This window comes from Coloeus monedula, assembly GCF_965178545.1.
Source record: "Coloeus monedula genome assembly, chromosome: 3".
Classification (NCBI taxonomy): domain Eukaryota; kingdom Metazoa; phylum Chordata; class Aves; order Passeriformes; family Corvidae; genus Coloeus; species Coloeus monedula.
In genome coordinates, this window is record NC_138783.1 from 36318861 (window position 1) to 36342171 (window position 23311).

General features: G+C 37.2%; 1 protein-coding gene across 3 annotated transcripts in view; it reads right to left on the reverse strand.

The window, feature by feature from the left end:
• Positions 1-23311, reverse strand: part of GRM5 (glutamate metabotropic receptor 5) — a gene marked incomplete at both ends in the record, with an annotated part of 232629 nt that overhangs the window by 129338 nt on the left and 79980 nt on the right. For all 3 annotated transcript variants that reach the window (XM_082277728.1, XM_082277727.1, XM_082277726.1), the window contains one exon: positions 1577-1826. In XM_082277728.1, the coding sequence (XP_082133854.1) occupies positions 1577-1826 (250 nt within the window). The remainder of the gene's footprint in view (positions 1-1576; positions 1827-23311) is intronic.

Here is a 23311-nt window from a genome sequence, read left to right on the forward strand (position 1 = left end):
CTGGAGTAGTTAAGGGCCAACATATTTTCTGAAAACAATGCTTACTGGCTTCTAAATTTGGATACTGCTGCAGATAGTTGACACTTTTTTTTGGGGACAGAAGAAGATAGCAAACATCCTATGGGACCAGACTCAGCTAGAGATGGTGGAGGTGGCATTTGTTCCAATCTACTCTGAACAACTGAAAAGCTGGCTTTTCCACCAAAGCTAGTGATCAAGAGAGTCTGTACAAGCTCCTTTCTAGAACATAATTTTTCTGAGCTACTTGAAACACTCACATTACAAACAAGGGTCCTAAGAAGGTCCTATTTTGCTCGATTAACTGTAGAGAGAATCCTGATGGCTACATGGAAGTGCATAAATGTTTAGGTGAATCTCACCTTGAGGATTGTGCTCCCTTTAGGTGTCAGTCCAGAAATGGACCAGGCTAGTCCATGGAAGACCCTACAGATGAAATGTATGTGAAAAGAAGGGTGGAGACAGTTGCCATATATCAGAGAAAGAATTAAGGAATTGCCATCTCTAAATGCCAAAATGCAGGCTGATGCCAAAGAGTAAGGGCAGAGGCAAGAGTCACTGTTTTTGCCTGTTTGTTTTCCCCTTTGCCCAAGGGGGAAGAGCAGCTGTATGCAACAGGGCAGACTGGGAACAGAGGTTGGTGTCCTCCCAGTTGGACCGACTGAGTCTCCCAGCTGTCCAAGGCAGTCCTTCAAAGTTTCCCTGCAGGTCCCACCATGACTTCTGGTTTCACTGACACCATTTCACTTGTGCTCCTGTAGGGTTCATGCGTGGGGCAACACCAGGTCATGCTTCTAATAATGCACTGGAAAGGCAGTGAGTCACATTAGTTGACTCCTGGTATACTTCATTTTGTGCTCAATACATCGTTTTTCCTGTCTTGTTTAAGAGTCACTTGTTGAATAAGGGGAAAATGCAAAGATCCCTTTGTGTTCACATGAATAACTTACTTCTCTGCTTATGAGCCCAGGATCTTTTCGTTCTGGGTGAACACACATTAAGCGAGTTTTCTTTTCTTCTTTTGGTAGTTAGGAAAAAACACTGATAACATTCAGCTAAGAGAAAGGATTATCTATATATTGCCCTTAGGAGAGTATGCACATCAGCACATTGGCTCAGGAGGAAAAGGTGATAGCTAGCAAACTTTGTTTTAGGAAGTTCTATTTCAGGTACACTCAGAGGCCATATCAGCAATTCTTAACACAGAATTGCTGGAATGAAACACAGCTTCAGGCTGTATATGTACACAATGCATTTTAAACTGCAGTGAACAAAGCAGGTGATATAGACCAAAGATTTGTGTGCCAGCTTTCCCTTCCACAATGCTGCTAAGACTGGCCAAGCAGACTTGTGTTTGCCTGGCATGTCATGAGAATGATGTATGTCTTTGTAGCGTTTTTACTGCTGCGACGCAGCTGACATTTCTTCCTATCTTTTAGATATGCACAGGTATAGGAAAGGCCATGAGTCTGTGTTTTATGTATACTTGACTGGACTGTCTTCCTTTTTCTGCCCTGTTGACTAAAACAGCTGGCTATAACTGCACAGTATTACTCACCTGCCTAGCAGCAGAAACTCTCCAGCGAGTCCCAGGCGCCTCATAGCCATCAAGAGGCCTCTCACAGTCATGCCTTCACAGAAGCAGGCAACCACTCTTGCCTTGGGCAGGTGGCTCCGAAGCTTTCGCAGCAGCTTGTCAAAGCTCTGCTCGCCAGCATTGCTGTAGATCTTGTAGGAGTGTGCAATGCAGATCCCTTCCTTGGCAGCCATATCTTTGAAAGCTTCCATTCCACTTTCACCATAGTTTCCTAAAAGTAAACAGAAGCACAAATGCATATATTAAAATCTGCAGTGGCTTTTCTTCTTTGGAAACATCAGACATCTTAAAGAGTATGTTACATATCTGCACAGAGATCACTGTACCAGTCTTAACAATATCACTTTAACCTTTTAATTAATCCATTTTTCAAGACAAGATCAACAAATTTTCCTAGAAAATTCACTTCTCTTCAAGCGCCTGCATCTCTGCTGAAGCCAAAGGCTTCAGCAGTTGTGTACCTCACTGCCTGTGAGGATCTGGTCCAAAATGTGTACAACAATGTATATACAAATGGTAGTCTCTTCTGATTCCCTTAAACTGACTAAATGTGATCAAATGCTCTGTGATTTATTTCGGTAAGTTAAAAAATGTATGTTGAGAATTAATTTTGAATACATGCAAAACCAAAAATCTCATAACATCACCTAATTCATAATGCAATCTGGAAAGCAACATTTTTTTTAGTTAGAGTGAAAGGTAAAACTATTTTTTGTTGAAAGAAAAATTTCTGCTGGAGAGTGAATGATAAAATTGAGGATTAGCATTACATGGATCACAAGACTACAGATGAACTGAATGTGCTTTAGTGTTTTTTCTTTTTTTTTCTTTTTTTGTTTGGTTGGTTTTCTTGTTTTTTTTTTTTGGTGTGGTTTGGTTTTGTTTTGTTTGGGTTTCCATAGGGGATTTTTTGTTTGTTTGTTTGCTTTGGTTTTGTTTGTTTGCTTGTTTCTTTTTGTTTGTTTTGAATTTAATTTCTACCAGTAGGAAAAACTTCATATTTTCTTTCAATCTCTTCTTTGTCTATGGGAATAAATTGGTAATAGATATTAACAGACAGACACATTTTTTTCCTTTATTCTGTCTCACCACAGAAACTTTCTTCACTGCCAGGCCTACCTAAAAGTTGCAGTGCTAAAACAGTGGATGTACTGATACCACTGACAGTCATCCTGACCAGGATTGTGTGTCTGGTTGCCTGTGCTCCTCCATCTGGCTGTTGAAGTCTGTTTCATGTCTCATTTAAATAAGAAGGCCTCTGAGGCAAGAAATCTTTCAAAAAAATAATGTCTTAAACCCTCAGTAATATTCCACAGAAATAAAATCGGTTAATTAATTAATAAGACGTGAGTGTTAAAGTGATGATGTTGCAAGAAAATGCTTATCCGTCACACATTTGTTAGCTTGCAAATGGAAGAATCTGTAAGAAAAATTCTTTCTCTTACCAGCAGAATTGCAAGGGCATAGGAGCATTGACAGTGAAAATGTATGTGAAGCAGTGAGAATCAGACACAGATTTGGACTGTCACCTGGATTTTTTGACTTAGGACATAGGAGCCATGAAGCATTCCGCTTGCCCACCTGGGGAGTCATCCCTATCACTCCGGTGCAACAGCTCAGAGGCTTTGTTACACTCAGCACTGAATATGAATGTAAAAACAGTCCTCAGTTTTAGGATCTTACCATCCAAATGGTTAAAAGACACAAAGAACAGAAGACAGGAAATAACATTATCTTCCTTTTGCATCAGGAATGCATCACCCAGACCTTGAGACCACTAAATTTCCAAATTGCACCCAACCAAAATGGCAACCTGAATGCAGGTGTCTCCACCTAACAAACTTTCATTTTCCTCCTTGCTGTGATTAGGCCTGATGGAAACCACATTACTGTGCAAATTGTGCCTGGACAAAATGTCATTTGAGTTTTAAACTCAGTTGTTGCAGTGCTTCCTGGGAGAAGTAAATCAGGTGTCCAGTGCTTCCCCCTGTGTCATGCCCTTAGGGCAAACTGTGTTTCCTGTGGTACATGAGCATCAAGTGATTCCCATGGGATGCTGAAACAGTTCAGCTAGAGGTCAAAACCATGGTGTCTCATGAAATATGTATTATAGCTGCCAAAGTCAGTCTGAAGGAAAAACATGTGTCAGTCATATGTAACTCCCAGCAGACCCTGAAGACTTAAAAAATAAAATTAGGCTGTTTGACATGAAATACACTACTTTGTCTAAAATTATTCTTATTTAGGTCATTCTGGATCAACATTAAATGTTCTGTTTCACTTTTTCTAACAGAAAATTAACAGGACATAGAAGCATTGTCAATCTTTGCCACAGAACATGGAAGTTTGAGGAAAAACTGTATATCTCAATGTGCTGATTTTGGTTGTGGTGGAGTCAATTTTCTTCACAGTGGTTAGTACAGTGTTATGTTTTGGATTTGTGCTGAACATGGGGTTGATAATATAGAGGTGTTTTTGTTATTGCTGAGCAGGGCTTACACAGAGCCAAGGCCTTTTCTACTTTTCATGCTGTCACACCAGCGAGGAAGTTGGGGGTGCCTGGGAGGCTGGGAGGAGACACAGCTGGGACAGGTGACCCCAGCTGACCAAAGGGATATTCCAGACCATGTGACATCATGCTCAGTAAATAAAGTGCAGGGAAGAAGGACAAAGGGAGGGATGTTTGGAGTGATGGAGTTTGTCTTCCCAAATCACCATTACATGTGATAGGTCCGTGCTCTCCTGGAAATGGCTGAACACCTGCCTGCTCATAGGAAAGTGATTTAATTCCTTGTTTGCTTTGCTTGTGTGCATGGCTTTTTCTTTACCTATTAAACTGTCTTTATCGTAAACCATGGGTTCTTTAGCTTATACCTTTCTGATTCTCTACCTGATCCTGCTAGTGGGGGAGTGAGTGAGCAGCTGCCTGATGTTTCGCTGCTGGCTGGTGTTAAATTATGATACCCAAAGAGATTGAAATTCTGAAGATCTCATCCTCTGTCAAAAAACTCTCAGTGGAAAATTCCCAGGCAGGTCCAGCTGACTTACAGAACTGCATATCTTCTATGTTCCAAATACTGCAGTATTTGTTTGAAAGTGGAATAAGCATACAAACTGTTATCCTGAGGCTTGCTGTAAACCTGAGATTAGGTTTAATTACAGTACTAAAAAAATAGCAGGTCTTTCAGTGAGCATGAAGTGCATTAGTAACTCTTTTCCCATCAAATAAAGTCTGCTCTAGCACAAACACCATGGTTTCATCAAGCATCAAGACAGGGAGATTTTATGAAATCATACAGAAAGTTATGTGCCATCCAAAATCATAGGAAACATGTTAAACTACCAGGGGTACTTAGGAAAACGTTAGGTTCTTTGGAAGAAAATTCATCCTGGCAGTCCAAATCTGAGAGTCACTGAGGTCTCCAGCTGGGAAAACTACAGCTCTATGACATGAGCTCAAGGGAGATTTGATGAAAACAGAAAGCAGCTTTGCTTCAAGACACTCATAAAAATAGACCAGTGGTGCTCTTGCCTTGCTGATTAAACTTTATGCAATTAATTATTCATAGTGAATTCTCCTGTTGTGCAAGTGGTTTGATGAGGGATGTATATCTAGTACGAGCCGTACTGTGGGGATAATGAACACTCCTTGATGGAAAACAAAAATCTTTTCTGTTAAATTTCTTTGCATCACAAATTAAGAAACATTTCCTCTGGGCTCTTTATTTCTGAATAAAACATGTATGTGCATAAACATATACATGTGGCATTGAAGGAATGAGAGCGAGAAAGCAGGTAAAGTGCATTCTGTCATTTCCTTGAGAATGAGATGTGAGGTTCACAGTGGAAGAAGATCTACAGCTTTCTGAATGGAACTGGCCTCCTCAGGGACATGATTCTCTGGTATACCTATAGCAGTACTACCAAAACTGCCACAGCAAGTTTCCAACAGGATAGTTCACACTGTCCAGCAAGGTTTGTGATACAGGAAGAAGGATATAGGGACTTCAAGATTTGCTCAAATGGATGGACAATGGTGATGTCTTATGCAGTTGGTAGTTTCACTTCCAAGTGAAAATTAATTCAGAACTAAGCTGGAAACAAACCAACATTATTCTGTGAGTCCCCTATGATGAAAGTTGCCTACATCCATGAATTTACCCATGTATCTATTTTTTTTCCACTTCTAAATTTAAAGAAAATTCCAAAGGAAATGTTAAAAATAAGGGAGGGATTTATTTATTCTTGCTTGCCTCATTCCAGTTCAGCAGAAAAGACTCCGCAAACAACACAAGCTGGAGCTCAAGTATGGTCAACATAATTCAGCTCCCCTTGCCCCACCAAACTCCATCTCCATTTCAGTATTTGGAAACTAACACCTTTATACTGCAACTGGTTCTGCTAGAGGAGGTATCACAGTTTTTTAGTGGATGTTCCTGTCCTCTTGAAACTTTCTCTGTGGTGCTGTAATCAGAGCTATTAGCAGTAGATGGTTTTCATAAATGTGTCCCCTTGGCAACAAGTGGCAGCTGAGTTCTTTTAAAATACCAGCCTGGATCCTGCATGTTGCCTACCTGAAAGTCTGGCCCTAAGCCCAGTCAAAAGCTACTCCCATATGTCTCTTCATGTTGCTTTTTTTTTTCTTAAAACCAATGATGTCATCATGCAAAAGACTTATCCCCACTTCAGAGTTGGAATTTTGTTCAAAACTCAAGCATATGCGTCCCCACCTACAGTCTAACTATAACGATCTGTTGGTTCCACTTCCCATGAATCAGTACTAGAAACTACTAAGAAGCTTAAAAAGGACAGATTGTGCTTTTTTTCCAGATGAAGCTTAATATAGTAAAGCACATAATAATACTTCAATCTGATAGAAAAGGGTCAGGCAAACTGCAGGTGGCTCTCGCTTCCCCTCCTGCCCAGCAACTGAGCCAATTAAACTCCCTAACCAAAAACCATTAAGATCTTATGTGCATTACTCAACAAAACAACATTTTAATTCTTAAAATTAGCAAAATGTACTGACATCTGCTGTATCACGTTAGAAGTTATCAATAGGAGATCAAAAGTCTCTACTGCCAAATGGAAGAACAAACTATGTTTTCTCCTGCCCAGGAATTTTTGGGATGTCATGTATGCCTTTTTGAATAAAAGAGCTGTTTCCATCAATAGCTGTACATGCAAATTGTTATCAGATAGTTCTTTGGTTTTAGAGATTTTCAGTGACCATAGATGAGCATCAATCTTTAGGAGAGATTTAAGATGTAGGATTGCTTTTTGCAGGTCACAGTGAAAACTCACAAAGCAAAAGAAGAGGAGCCTTGAGTGAAACAGAAGAAATGCCTTATGTCATTCATTAGGCTGGTAATAATCCTACCTGTCACAAACCATATCTATTTACGCAGAAATGCTCTCATTATTTTTCTAGGCAAGAAAGAGCAAATCAGAATAATATTCTATGCTGTATCTGAGCCACGGAAAAGAAGTCAAGTCAGGTTAAAATTTGCAGTATATGTTTTGCAAGAAGTAAAGGGAATACAGAGCTTCATTTTCCACTTCTTTCCATCTGCACCAAAAGGATGAACTTTGCCAGAAATATAAAAAGACAAGGTATAGCTTTGGTACAATTTTGAAAATGCATGTGGGAGTACTAGAGCATATTTATGAAAGGCAACACATTGGTTGATTAGCAAGATGATCTTCCAGAAAGTTGAGGCTATGGGGTTGTTTCCCAAATGGAAATGTTAGAGGTGTCTTTGACTGTTACAATTCAAATTAATCATGGAAAAACACCAATAGGACCTGCTACTACCTACTATATTGTCCACATTTAACTCTTGTCACTATGAGTCTTTTAAAGTACCTCACTGTTAAGAATAGGGGCATAAACCAAGTCTTTCGAGCAGCTGGAGCAACCACATGCCACTGATATAACATGATCAAAATCACAGCCTTCTGTGTAGTTATGTCTGCAAATAGAACATGACAATAGAGTGTTATTTTATTCTAAAGGGTACAAACCAAATGAAATCAAAACACATATGCCTGAAATTCTGGAGTTGTCTATGTGTGTTAAAAAAAAAATAAAAAGAAAACCCAACTTCTTTGCATCTCATCCAAATACTTTATTTAAATGATTTTTAAAAGGGATTTACATTTCTATATTAAATATATATGAGTAAAACAATACAAATTTTTTTAGAAGTTCATTATGAAAGCAACCCATTAAAAACCATTTAAATGAGAATAGTTCCTCCAAATATACTCCACTTCAGTATTTCCAACCAGACTTTTTCCTTAATAATCACTAGTAGACTAGGCTGTTCCACTTCAATCATCTTGAGTACTAGATAGCAACTTCAGGACCTTTGGGTTCTTTCCTCATAAAATGTTAAATGTATGGACAGAAGGTTTCTCCAAAGAAATTGCTTCTCTAGTGAAGCAAACAGGCAACGTTGGCTGGGCTTGGAGAAACCTTCTCTCTGCCATGTTAAGCAAAGGAGTGGCACAGGGCAAAAATTCCCTCAGCGATTAAATTAAGAACGCTACCTACTCCATCCTTAAAATTGCTATACTTGCCTTCTGTAAGCACAGAAAGTCTCAAAGTGATTTGGAGGATGCAATCTAAAATCTGAGGCCTCATAGGGCACATAACCACTGATGGCTGCAGTTAGGACTCTATCCTTAGCTCTCCATATGATTGTGGAGAATCATGTACATCTTTTCTCAGATGTTAATCTTTTCTGTTCAAACTGAAAGCTCTTCAAACAGCATTTATCTACTGCCAAGTACCCATAAAACTCAGACCCCAAAGGGTTGCCTATGTCCCCAGTGGCTTGGTAAGTTCAGATACTACAATTCAAGATGCGTCAATATAAAGAAACATTAGTTACCATGATGTCATATGAGCTATGAAATTAATTCCATCTCCTGTGAAGAGTTTGGAGGTTATCAGTTTTCTACATTTGAAGACAGGAAATGTTTTTTTATAATCACAAAAATGTTTGCTAATCAAAGCCCCCCTGTTGGCGTCTGTATTTCTTTTCCACGGCCTCCTTGTTTGGTACATCGTGTTACAGTATCCCCACTGCAAAACCCCCCCTTTCTTAAATCTTAAAATTCAATCTACTGAAATAAGGTATAGAAATGATAATATTTGGTTTGATAATGACCATTTTATCATTTTAATATAAGATTAATTTTAATTTTTTAATATAAGATTTTAATTTTAAGATTCATTTTAATATAATATATATTAATATATAATATTTTAATATAATATTTTAATATAAGATTCATATTACTTTCTGCAATGTAAAGTAAAATCAAACGTATTTTGAATCAGGTAACTATTTTTATTTCTAAAATAAATATCCAAAATATATTGACATTTAAAAATAAATTTAATATGTTTAATCAGGAAATTAATTAACTCTTTTCTGTGAGGTTTTGAAGTTTCAGCTACTAGGTATTTTCTGATTAGGAGTTCCCATCCAAAGGCATTTAGACCAGCTCTATTCGTAAGGTATTTGTTTAACTAACCAAATTTTAAATCATTTTAGAGATGTAACATATAATATACCCCAAACACAACTGTACTTAATTAATTTAAACAAATCTGTTCATTATCTCCTCATCTAAGAGAGCTCATAAGTATCAGTTTGATATCAAAGTCTCTTCTCTCTCATCTTCTCTGAGCTATTTTGAAATAATAAATTAAATTCTCAAGATAATGATGACCTAGTTTCACAGTTTAATGCACCACACTTTTATTTATTTTTAAATTATCACCTCATAACTTTAAAAGAGAAACTCATTTAAACATTGCTGTTATGTGAGCAAAGGGAACAGAGTGGAAACAGCCTTCTCTGTATGCTTCCTTTGATCCCTCCTGCTAACTGGAATGTCTGCAGCTTTGTGGCCCTTGTCCACAGAGCAATGTTTGAAGTCCTACATTATGCTAATGTCTACTAGAGGATTTTAAGTCTGACAGCTCTTGCAGAAACATGCTGCCATCTCTGACTGCTCTCCTTGTTTTCAGACTGGAGAGATTAAGATTTTTCTGCTCTTTCTGTTGGGGAAATAGCTCTTTCTATCTACCTGACTCTAAGACATTTCCATTAATAAAAGAACAGTTCCTAGTGGACTCCAGAGATGCTCAACTTTTCTTTCATTTTCCTTCAGGGTTATACTTTCCATTTTTTGTTTGGTTTTCAGATCGAAATGAGAACACCTGAGACTGACAGTATTGGGCTGCAGGCTGTTTCTTCCAGAAGACAAAGGCTAAGACAGAAAGGAGAGAGTTTTGCAGTGGGAACTCTTCGATCTATGATTCGTATCCTTCATTGTGGGTGAATTCCTCAGGAGTTCAGGTGCCTGGGGTTTATTCACTGGCATTTGGACCTAGTCCCAGTTCTGGTTTAGGCTATTAATTATTATATTTCTCAAAAGAGTTGGTCCGTTCTACAAATGAACAACATTACACTTCTGTAAATTCACAAACTGGAACATAGCTTCATGTAATATTAATTCTTAACTCTGCTACGGTTTGCATCTGGTCTTCTGAAATACACACAATGTCCTATTTTGCTGATGCAGTAGGTGAGCAATACCAGAAGTCATCCGCAAAAGGAAGCATAATTCAGGGATTATTAGATTTTGAAGGCCTTTAATTAATCTTGAGTTTTCTGCTAAGTGCCTTTCTCTCTGCCCTATGTCCTCATATGTGAAATGAAGGCAAACATTTCCCTGACAGTGGTGGTGCAAGAATAAACGTTATGGAAAACTTGGATAACTGCAGTAAAAGAGCACCGTTTACTTTGGTCAGACTGAATGAAACATGACATTTTTTCCTCACAAAAACTTACTTTTTCTTTGATGTAATAATGATCACATCATGTTTTTTGCAGCAACAATCACTGTTTGTCTAACATTTGTTTACAAATCAACACCTGAAATTTTCCAAGAGTAGCTGAAGATGATGGCAAGGCTACTCCAAAGACTACACCTTATTTTGACTTTAAATGATTATGCACATTCATATTCAGAACCTTCATTTGTTAAAAGAGTTAGTTTTGTGACTCTCTCAATATGAACTTGGAGAATGGAGAGGTCTATCAGGAATCCATGAATATTTAGTGTGGTAACTTAAAGGCAGGTCTGTTGATTGTATTTCCTGGGAGTGCTTGTCAAAAGAGTTTGAAGTGGGCAATATGAAATTTCTTGGGGTATATTTATAATTCGTAGAGTATACTGTATAGGATGAGAATACCTATACTGGGGGGCCAGCTACTTTCTTGCAGATGTTCTCATTTTAGGAACATGTTGGATAATCATTGGCTCTTGGTGGATAACAAAGATTGAATTTTACAAAAATACTTCAAAAATGCATTTAAGATTGTTGGGGTAAAGGTGGCTGCAGATATCATTAGAACACCATGATCCTCAGCTTTGGGATGCAGAAACTGAAGAAAGAGAAAATAGAACAGGGTGGAAGGTAAGAATATGAACTTCTTGACTGTGTGGGTGACCGAGCACTGGAACAGATTGCCCAGAGAGGGTGTGGAGCCTCCCTCGCTGCAGATAGTCAAGAACCATCTGGACACAATCCTGTGCAGCGTGCTCTGGGATGGCCCTGCTTGAGCAGATTGGACCAGATGACCCTCCTGCGATCCCTTTCTACCTTACTCATCCTGTGATTCTGTGATTTGCTGAATTTCAGACTAAGCTGCCCAATAGCAAAGGCAAAATTAGTTACTAAAAATTACATAATGATTTTTGTTTTAGAAGCTCCCAACAGTAGTGGAGATTTCATGGCTACCTTGAACAATCACTGTGAAGCCAAATTAGTCTTTTCCTAAGTTTTCCATCCCTCATTCTTAACCTGTTTTTCTATATTCTCTTTGAATTTGACCCTATTAAATATTTTCTATCAAACATGAGAATAGCTTCTCAAATTGATATTTTCAGAAGCCCTCAGCAGTTTTTAAGACAACCACCACATGTCCACTTAATATTTTATTATTTTTTAAAGATTAAACAACTCCAGGATTCTAGTTTTCTTGAGAGTGATTGCAAATTAGTTTATGTTGTCCAGACAGGATAGTGTGCATTTCAAAATATGGTACTTTCTTATCTTGTACTTTGCCTGGGCAGAGTAGAATTGAAAGACTATTTCATGCCTCGAAAACTTTTTACCTCTTTGTATACTTTCAGTAGAATATTACCTTACTTAAAAGGTAATAATAATGGTAATAATAATAGTAATAATAATTAAGGATAAGGTAAGGATAGTAATATTACCTTATTTAAAAATGGAATGACACTGTTGACTGAAGTTTAACTTGTGATCCATTTTAATTATCTAGGTCTTGTTTTCTGCAGAACTGCTTCTCAGTCAATCATTCTTCATCCAGTATTTAAGCATTAGAATATTCTGTTCTAGGAGGAGTGTCATCCAACATGGTACTCTTTACAGATTTAATAACCATACACTGTTTATCATAAATTCAAATCACTGTCGGAAATATAATTAAAAATGGAATCAAGGCAGTTCTGTAAGAAAGACATTGAGCTTATGTCTCCTGTTAGAAAGTGAGAAATACAGTTTGAACAATGATTTATGTTCTGTTTTGCACCTAACACAGCAAAGTTAGATTCATATCCGCTTAGTACATGGTTTTAAGACAAAGTCACTCATTCCACTCAAATGTTCTGAACTGGATACTAGGTTGGCTTGACATGCTTTATTTTTAAGAATACATTGTCCCTTCTTTATGACACCGGAAGGAAAGTACTCATTCCTTATACAGAATTGTTTATTTTTTGCAGAAGTGAAATATGGTTGGCTGAGCTTTTCCTCAGTTTCTCTTTCAAGAAGAGGCAGATGAGTGTAACCTCATTTCAGTTTTTGGAAGGTTATGCACCTTAGATAGGATTTACCTAAGAAGGCACTAAAAACATAAGCAGTTATTCCAGAGTGCTGAGGTCCCCTGGAAGGACCCGGAGTAAAAGTCCTTGGGCCAAAGTGATCAGAGAGCCTGAAGCTCTTTTTGACTTTTGCAACATGCTCAAGTTTGAATAAGATGGCCTCATGTGGTGTGCTAAACACTGTCATCCGTCATATTAGCTTTCTCCTTAATGATCTGAAAAGGTATTTCAATGTTAATGAAATTTGCAAATGGTTGTTCACTGGACAATGCTGAGGATGCTAGCCAGGACAAAGAAACATTTTAAAGTTGTCTAAAGATATTGTTGACTTGACTAGAAATTGGGCAAAAGAGACAGGTTCTCTTTGTCATAGTTAAACCAAAAATTCTGGAAAAATTAGCCAAAATATTCAAAATTATTCTGTAAAACAAAACATTCCTTCCTGTAACGCAAAACCAAAATATTTTAATGATTTGAAATGTTTGTAGTCTTTTTCTTTACAGCATTTCCAATTGCTAGGAATTAAAAAAAAAAAAAGACTTTTCCTTCAGGGCTGCAATTTTAAAAAATCAGAATATTAGAAACTGTATTCCCAGCCATCTCTGATGCTAATTTTTATCTCATTCCAGAACAGACATATACTTTTAAAGGGGTAGAAAGATACCTAATATTACATTCCATTCAGAGATATCCACAAGGCACGACTAGGTCCAAAAGGCTGTGGCAGGAGACCTTCCCTGTGTGATTTTACAAATTAATCTGAAATCTAGACCTGAGCACACAGAAAGAAGAAGCAGGAAATAGACTGAGATGTCAAAAGACCTTTTTTTCTCTGTCCATATTTAAAGCTGCCTCAGAGCTTCATTTTTATTTTTCCCTTTTCAAAAAACGCCGACTTAGAAGTCTCTTGCAAACTTCATGGACCTGTTTAAACACCTGACATTGCATTTGGTGACAGTGTTCATAAACAGTGAAGCACTTCATTATGAAACATCTTTTATGAAAAAAACCACTACGGTAAATATGAGGAGGAGGGAGAAAAGAAATAAAATTAAAATTATTAAAGAACAAAACAAAACCACACTTAGTCTCTGGATTTACTTATTTATTTTTAAGTGCTGTGTACAAAGAGATGAAAGGGTTCTTCATGATTTTAGCCTCAGGTTAAATTTCATCTGGGCTCCCTATCAGGTGCCAGGCTCAAGGCTGACTGGGGAAGTCAAAGTCCTTTTCATCAGGCCCATTGTTTTGACTTCAGATATTAATGGAGATCATAAAAATCAACCCACACCACAGGAGCAGTTGATTTTCAGAAATGTCTGACCATGGTGTACTGTAACAGGCAGTGTCCATATGAGGTAATAACTAAAGAAAATTTCTCCTGTAAAGGTGGCACAGATACATAACAATATGTAGCAGTGAGAAAGAAAGGTGACCGGAAGGGGATGAGGGGAAGATTTTTTACATATTACTTTGGTGATAAAGCAAAGTACTGAGTAGCTAGATAAACTGGTATGTATTTATACCTTTTAACAGTGTATCTTTAATTATTATTATTATTATTATTATTACTATTATTATTAGCAAAACTAGTACTAAATATTGCTTACAGGCCCCTGATAAGATCTTGGCCGCACCACGTTAGGCATAACAAAAAGACAGGGTAAGAGAGCACCTTTTCTGAAATAGATAATTCTAATTATACAAGAAAATCAAAGAATGAGAATGGAAATAAAGACACATTAAGATAAAAAAATAGTATTTCTCAAGTGTCAGGCAACTGATTATTTATAAAGGAGTGCTAGATAAATTTCCCACTATAGCACTTGCTAACTGTGATCTTAACCCTTTCATTTGGGATCTGAAGCCATCCTCCTGGGCGCTGCCTTTGTTCCTTATATAGCAAACGGAGTGGAACCAGCAACTGCAGGAGATGATGCACCTACATATCTTACACATATTTTCTTTTTCTTTTTTTGATAGATGAGGTGACTAGAGCTGCAGAGTGCACAATTCAGTTTACTTACTTGCCTTATTTTCAGATATCCAAAGAAACCCACCCAAAACTTGCTAAATTGTAGAATCATAAATCATGGAGTGGTTTGAATTGGAAGGGACCTCCAAAGCTCATCTAGTCCAATCTCCTTGACACGGACAGGGACACCTTCCACCTGATATGTTGCTCAAAGCTCCTTCCAATCTGGCATTCAACCTGGCCATTCTCATTCACTAATCTATTTCCAAGAAAATAATCCCTCCCTCTCCTCACAAAGAAAATCTTCTTGATTTGCAGGGTATTTTTTGATCAAATGTTCAATGTAATTTTGGACCTGAAAAAGAATGTTTCTCACCCTTAAAAATAAATTACCAGCTCTAGTAAGAGTGTCATCACGGAAATTATTTAGTCCTCCACATAAGGGTAGGAAACTGAGCCAGAGAAGGAATCCAATACTAGATTTAGGAAATTTTATACTATTAGGTTCCAGTGAAAGAACTGGGTTATTTAGAAAATCTTTTGCATATATTAAGAAACCTCTTCTCCCACATTTCTGTGAGCTTTTTTGGTTCTACTGGCTGATTTTACATCAGGGGAGATGAAAGAAAAATAAAAAATTCTCCCAAGGAATATGTTGTAAACTGTAGATGATAGAGTACTTTCTTTATCTTCTTTTAGATGGCTGAGTAACAGCTGTGAAGATTTAATGGGTTTGTTATAGGGTGGCTGGTATCCCTTTCATTATTGGCATTACAGTCAAAACTGTTGACTACTGACTAGCTGGACCATTGGAATATTATGTGATCCTCCACTATTTGAAATTGATGACTCTGCAAAGCTAGCTACTTTTAATTTTAAGCAGCTAGGGCAAAAGTTAGCCTCTTATTTCAGTATGGTTTAGGTGTCTGTTGCCTTCCTAGTCCTTCATACCCATGTGTCCAGACCCTAAGCCTCAGGTAGCCATTGCTCCGTTCGAGTGACTCCATCATTACAAGCCCAGTTCTAGCTTATGTTAGACAGTTCAAACAAACATTTACCATAAAGACAGACAACATCTCCATACATACATATGAGGTGCATAACAGAATTTCACCTTTGATCCTTCCCTATAGTCAGTTACATCTAAAGCTCATTTTCCCTTCTTATTTGAGGACGCGATGAACTCATTACCTTCCTTTGCAGTTTGCCCTCACTATTCATCCTCAGTCTTAAACAGATATGTCTCTGATAACTTTTACATTGTCTACATAATATTAATATTCTTCTTGTCAAATTCAATGAAATCCTAGTTAAAAAGCAGATCAGTTCTTGTGGCAAACATCTCTGATTTTTCAGACCTCTTTGCATTTCTATTACCCCACCAGCTGTAATGGTGTGTTTGCTTAAAAAAGGCCACAGAAGTGTGGAATGTCGATGTTATGAAATGTGCCAGCATTCAAGAGTGAGCAGAGGAGCCACTGAACACACCACAGCTGAGTGATCAAATGGCAGAAGGAGTAATGGACCACAATGAGCAGGTATCACAGTATGTTAATCTCAGTGTAAAATAGATTTGACTTTAAGTAATGATGTTCCCACTTGGACCAGATTCCAAAATTAGTGCAGGAAGCAGAAAGCTCTCTGATCTGCTGCCAGGTCATCAGGCACTAGCTTGAACAGATGCTCCTTATGGAATTTATTGTATGAAAGAAGGAACACCAGTTAATCTGATTTACAAGGTTATGCATAATATTTCTGCACCACAGATTTCCAATTTGTTATTAGCAAACAGCTTTAATTCTCCGATAAATACGTTTGAGAAGATTTGTGCTGGGCTTTGTTGGTATGTACGTGAAAAACTGCTTTGCAAAGATCCCTATCCCCACAGCACGTGTATGATTTGTAATTCTGGAAAGTACATGAATAATGGAGGCAATTTTAACCAATGACTGCAATAAGCTGTAAAAATCAGTAAAAAATAACATTAACAAGGCTGGCAGGTGGAAATCTGCAATGATGCCTGCTGGCCTCCAACTGATCACTTTCCTCTCTATATGTGTTCCTGTGTTAGTGAACTCCTGAATGTTTGTCAGCTTTTCATTACCATATATTGCAACATTAATGAAAGGTTGTTGCTTTTGGATATTGTCCCTGCATAAAATTAAACAATGTTATGTTGATTTTCCCTCAATATTACCAGTTTAAGGAAGAAAATTCTGATTGAAATTCTGAAAACTTTTCTGCCTTTTCTGGGTTGTTTTGTGGGGTATGAAAGAAAAAAAATTCTACCTTTTAAAATTTTTTACATGTTTTTTTCTTATTTACCTGTAAAATACTATATGCTTTACATGATTTATTTAGGTGTCTGCCAATATCTTTGTTATCCCTATTTTACCCGTAATATATTATTATGTGGCAATACCCTGCTTGACACCAAAGTCTGTTTACTTTCAATGCCTCTCTCCTTTCAGAAAGATTAGATATTTAAGCCTTCCCATGAAATTCCAAATTGATTTTCAACATCATAAGGTTTCAAACAGAGAAGGACCTGCTGTGATCATCTCAATGTTATCTTTCACAACAAACCACATTTTTTATGTTTTTGTGAAATTAGTTATTTACTTTTGGTTAAAGCAAATTTTTCCGAATTCTCTTCAAGAAGAGTAAAAATGCAGGGAGTAATTTTTTTCTCTAACGTTTGATAAAATCAATTATTAGCAAGGTCTAGAGCTAAAATCATGCCTTTAACCTGATGTTCAGGTAATAACCAGGAGGATATCTGCAACGGTGTCTTGCCCTTGCAGAGCTACAATACACCGTCACTTGAAAGTGGCATCAGGTGCTCTCACCTTTCTCTAAAGCACAGAACCTGGACCTGTGATACATGGGAGATAGCAAATTGCCTCCAGCATTCTGAGATATGGCAGAAAATAGTTGTGTAGTACTCAGCAACTGAGTAGCAGGGGAATATCAAGGGAACAAATGAGGATTTCACCTTTCTCTAAAGCACAGAACCTGGACCTGTGATATATGGGGGATAGCAAATTGCCTCCAGCATTCTGAGATATGGCAGAAAATAGTTGTGTAGTACTCAGCAACTGAGTAGCAGGGGAATATCAAGGGAACAAATGAGGATTTTAGTGCCTCGAGGAAGATTTTAGTTTGTGTTTGTGAAAAGTGTGATCAGTATCAGCTGTTGCAACTAGATCTTGATTAGTGTTCAGAGAATCCAGTGACACCATTCCCTCTTTATTGCCATTCACAACTGCTTTGCCATTATTATCTGCTTCACTATAATTCATGATCCATTCTACTAATTGCTGCAAATAAAAATGAAAGATATTTTCAGTCTCAAAATATTCAAACTGTGATAGAAGAGAAAGATACAATGTTTTAAAAAAATGAAAAAGAGTGGGAGATGAGAGAAACAAAATAAAAGAAGTAAAAAATGAAAATGTCAGAGTTTCTGTTAGAGAAATTCTCCCTGAAAACAGAAAACAATAAGGCCACGGTGTGCCAGTAGGTTCACTTTTTTTCTTAACCTTAGAATTCGTAAGCAATTTTCCTTCCAGATAATGCAGCTTCCAGAGTCCACACAGAGGAATAGAAATGATCCACCCTAAATTATCAGTCCTGGGGTGCCATAAAAAAACTTAATTTCAATTTTGGGTAGACTTAAAAACACATCATTCCCATGAGGCCATGCATGTTTGTCTAGGTTGAAAAGCTAATGGGATTTTGGTCCAACTTCATTTATTTAATGTTCCTCAAGAACCTTTAGCCATTACTGATGCTCTTGTAAGCATCGACAAGGCTATAAAAGAACATGTGACAAAGCTGAGTAAAATTATCAGAATAAAATTAGAATGTTCTTGAAATGAAACAAGAATTACTCAAACTGATAGAGACAAAAAATATACACTGAGGAACATGGAAACTGAACTAATTAAACCATGAAGAAAACAATACTAAATATATTTCCCCAAATTGATAATAATTAGTAGTAATAACTTTCCCTTTTATTGAATGAGTCACCAAAGTATCTCTAAGTGCTAGTTAAACATGAATGTTCATATTTTGTTATGCTCTCTGCTTTGGCACCTGAGACCCAATATGATTAAGTAAATACTCCAAACTCCTTCTATAGGCAACTGACAACCTACAACTGTCACAGTCCATTGCTTCCCAGATTATAAATCTAATGAGCTGTCTGTCAGTGCTGTAGTGAAAATTAGAGAAATCTTTGAGAATGATCATGCACACAAGCTGCATACATATAGCATCAAGGCCAATGCAGCATGGTGTTTTGTACTTTTAGCTGGTATGAAGTTCTGTGCAAAGTCCTGATTTGAGCACGACACCTCTTCCTCTCTGACTTTGCTGCCCTATGTCTTCCTATGAATTGAGGGTTCTGTCATTCATATTCATCAGAGAAGTTGGAATTAGCCAAAAAGAGAGAGGCATGTGATTGTTCAAACCACATAACACCATTGAAAGCCAATGGTAGCATTAGGGTTTCAGGAAATGGAAGAAAATCACTGCTTAATTTCTGCTCATAATTCAAGTGAGACATAGCTGGCCCTCAAGGGCCATTCCAAAATATCAGTTACAACTAGCCTTAAATAATTAATCAATTGATCAACCATATAATGCATATAAAGCTAAACTGTTTTGCAGTAAAACAGAGGACAAAAAGAAATGCCTGTGGAGCCTAAGGACTAATCTAACAATTGCTGAAAACACATACTCGGGTATGCTCCCTCTAGCTCTGTACTTGCTTTAGTAGTCAACTGTTGCCTGAGCAGAGAGAGTATTTCAAAATAACCTTGTAGGCAGAACTCTTAACATAAAGCTTTTTTCACCCTGAGATTTGGCCTCATTTACACACAGAGCTACTGAAATACCCTCTTTCCTCCTTTAAATACCGAAGGAAATAAAAAGTGGTTTTGGAATAGTTGAGCTCCTGTTGTATTGTGTTAATGGTAAAACTCTTGCTTAAAACTTTTGGGAGATCGAGTAATAGGTGTGCAGAAAAAAGGCTACTCTCCTTAGACTCTTTAATAATATCCTCTCAGAGCAATTCCTACCCTTAAACCCAAATTAAGGTTTTTTTAAACCTGGAAACCACGTTAATTTGATGAAAATGGTAAAACCTTTCAAAACTGGGTAATAAACATTTTGTAGTATTTGGCAATAATTATGGAAAAGCTGAGCAGGTTGAGGTTGTCAGGCTTCAAGAAGATAAGGCTCCAGGGAGACCTTATTGCATCTTTTCAACGTATTAAGGGAACTTGTAAAAAAAGGCAGAGAGAAACTTTTTACTAGGGCCTATAGTGACAGAACAAAGGGCAGTGGTTTAAAGCTGAAAGAGAAGGCTTTAATCAGATATAAAGAAGAAATTCTTTATTACGAAGATAGTGAGACACTGGCACAGGATGCCCAGAGATGTTCCAGATGCTCCACAATATGGTCAAGGCAAGGCTGGTTGGGATGTTGAGCAACCTGGTCTAGTAGAAAGTGTCCCTGTCTATGCTAGGGGGGTTGCAACTAGCTGATCTTTGAAGTACCCTTCCAGTTCAAACTATTCTAAGATTCTATCAATTTATCTAATCAGCCTCTGGATAAATAACAGAAATAGAATTACTTAAACCCAAAGAGAAATATGGATACAATTTTTTTGTTGTTTACTTCTCCCAGTTGTTTACTTATTCCATTAAAAACCATAATTTTGGTTGAAAAAAAACAATGGTCAGTTATGATCAGGTAATATATCCCTTATGTGACTGTCTAACAATTCATCACAGAGTTGGAATGCACTCATTTGTAGTAATACAAGTAATCATTTTCTTAAAAATTTAGCTGGCAAAATCTTTTTCCTTATGTGCTACCTTCAGTTTTTTATTCTTCACATAATTGACCAGAGTTTCAGTACATATGAAACAGAAATTAGGACTAAACCATTCATTTCCTTTTAAATGCTACGTTTTTGATCCCTTGCGATGTCTACCCTGATTATGTCAATGAGAATCTGATTACGTCATGAGAAACTACAGGATGCAACATGAGAAATTCCAGTTGTGACAGAAAACAATCTGAGAAGCTAGCAAAAGTCATAGATGCTCCATGAACATGCCAATTGTCTCAAAATATCTGGCTATTTTCCCTATAAGATCTGAAACCCCACCTACTTTCAGTGAAGATGCTGAATATTCAGTTTGAGCTAGTATATAAGCCAGCTATAAAAATCATTGTAATCTTCCAGCATAACATTATACTTGTCAAAGTTCAAGCTTATTATACTTCTAATGTAATCTCATGATTTAATCAGAAATTTCAGAGCACCCTTAAATGATTAATAAAAACACAAGTACCAGAGATAACTGTTAACCATAAACCAAATAAACAAGATTATGGAATATTTTCCTGGTTTTAACAAGCAAACTGAAGCAGGAAAACTTTTCTAGGATCTCTTTTGTCACAAAATTTTATGTTTTAGTTCATGGAGCTACAGAGGATTTTTGGACCCTTTGAATGATTTCACCGAGGAGAAATCCACCATTAGATATTTCTGACTAAACTCTCAACATGTGAGGTCCTTTCTTTCCCCAATGTCCGTTTTTTTTTTCTTTTTCACACTTTATGTCATGCATGCTGTGACCAAAGTTGTACCACATTTCTTTTTATATAGGATATTTAGTCCTGATTTTGTCTATAGCAAAGGCAAAATTATGCATCGCTTCAAGAAACAACATTGGGCTTAATATGAAAGTACAAGGTGAAATTTCAGGATGTCTAAGCACTGCTTCAGGTAAAGATTATTCTAGAATTATAAAGACATAAGTACACAAATGTACAGAAAAGTAGATAACTTAATGATACTCCTGAATTTATCATGTTCTTTACGTTCATCTAATATTGGAAATCTTTTGAAACCAGAGTTTGGTACACTATCGAATGGAGACTACTGGAAATTTATTAAACCACTGTACATTATTGTTGACTAGCTCATGGATTATGCTGTGAGCCCCCTTCTGTAACATGACACAGGCAGAATCCACCCTTTCCCAAGGCTGTGACAATCTCATATTGATCTCTATTGCTTCATGTTTGTTCTTTACAAAAACAAAAAGAGCTAAGGAATCAAAAAATGTGTTTTTCTTTGGTCATATCTACAAGTTAATTATATCTAAAAATAGGTGCTTATTTCCTGAAAATATTTGTATGTGTGTATAAGAACAGATATGATTCCTGCATTTAAAGCTATGAAAGCTTTTTAACTGTTATCTATGCCTTGAAAACCCTGAAAAATACGTAAGGTGTAAAACTGTTTCAAACATCCCACATAAATTTGTTCAAGGTCATATTAAACCACTTTGTGAAAGAGACAATCACTTCTGGAATATGAAAGTCAAGATTACCTGGTCCCTATAGACTTTACTAATTCCTGACCACCAGCAAAAGCTCTAGAATAATAGGCCACATAGTAAATTCATGATGGATTTTCAGCCTTCAAACTGAATGAGCTGTCTTGCATTACTGGGTCTGTCAAATCTCTGTGTTATATCAGCTCAGATTTTGTGGTTGCATATCCTTTCATTCTGTTATTTGCTAATACGTATCGGCAGGCATCACCATCTCAGATGTTGTGAGTTTCACTTCAGAACAGCTGCCAAGATAATACTGTCTCAGTCTGATGGCATTTCACTGATGTGGACATAGAATCCTCAAGGGAGTCTCCTCAGCAAAGATGCCACTTATTAATGCAGGCATCTATCTATCGTAGCTAAATGTATCTCTTTCTCTCTTGCGTCATAAAGATTTAGAAAGGCTGACACTTTCCAGTGGGAGTGCTTTTCTGCTTATCACATGCAGAGAGATTCTGGAAGGACAGCTTGCCTTTTAGAAGTGCAAAAGAATACATTCTGCAGCAGAATATATAAATTTATGTTCCAAACGCTAACAGATGATCAGTAATTCTAACAAATTTAAAATGAACTGTTGTGATCTGGGTTGTTTAGGGGTTTTTTTACATCTCTCTATTGTCTCTCTGCCAAAGTACTTATTTTCACTTCTAGTTGTTTTCCTTCCCAAGGCAACTTCTCCTCCCTCACTCTATCATCTCTTGCTGTCCTGAAACATCAATTTCATTTTTGATCAGGCTGTGATGTCAGCCTCTTCCACCTGCTTGCTACATTTTTAAATATGTACATTTTTTGTGCTGTCACACCTGGGGGAAATGCTTCATAGAAGTCTTCAAGCTCACTCCACTACTCTCTGTAAACCTCTTCAATTCCATCATGCACCCAAAGCTCAATAATTATTTCATTGCAGGAGCACTACTACAGTATTGCCTGTCATATTGTCAAGTTCTAGTTTCCTTGAGTGTGCACATTATATACTTCAGTGGAATATAAATATAATTTATTCAGGGAAGAAAACCTCAGTTCCCCTCACCTGGAAGGTTCCCTGACTTTGAAAGAAGTCCACTCTGCTCTTCAAGGTGTCTTTTGACTCTCATCTTCCAGACAACAAAAAATTGCGTAAAACTGTGAATCTATTGACTGGCTGAATACCAAGGACATATTTGGTGAAATTTAAACAGCTCCTGGAATTGCCAATAGGATGCTAGGCAAACAAAACACATCTAGGAAGGTACATAATAGGGCCTATGTTAGCTTGTACTTTTGGTGGAACAGGGAACTCCAGCACTGCCTCCAGAGAGATCCACCTTCCCTACTCAGCCAATAGCAAAAAACAGGATCAGTGAAACATATGGAATAGATAGTTTG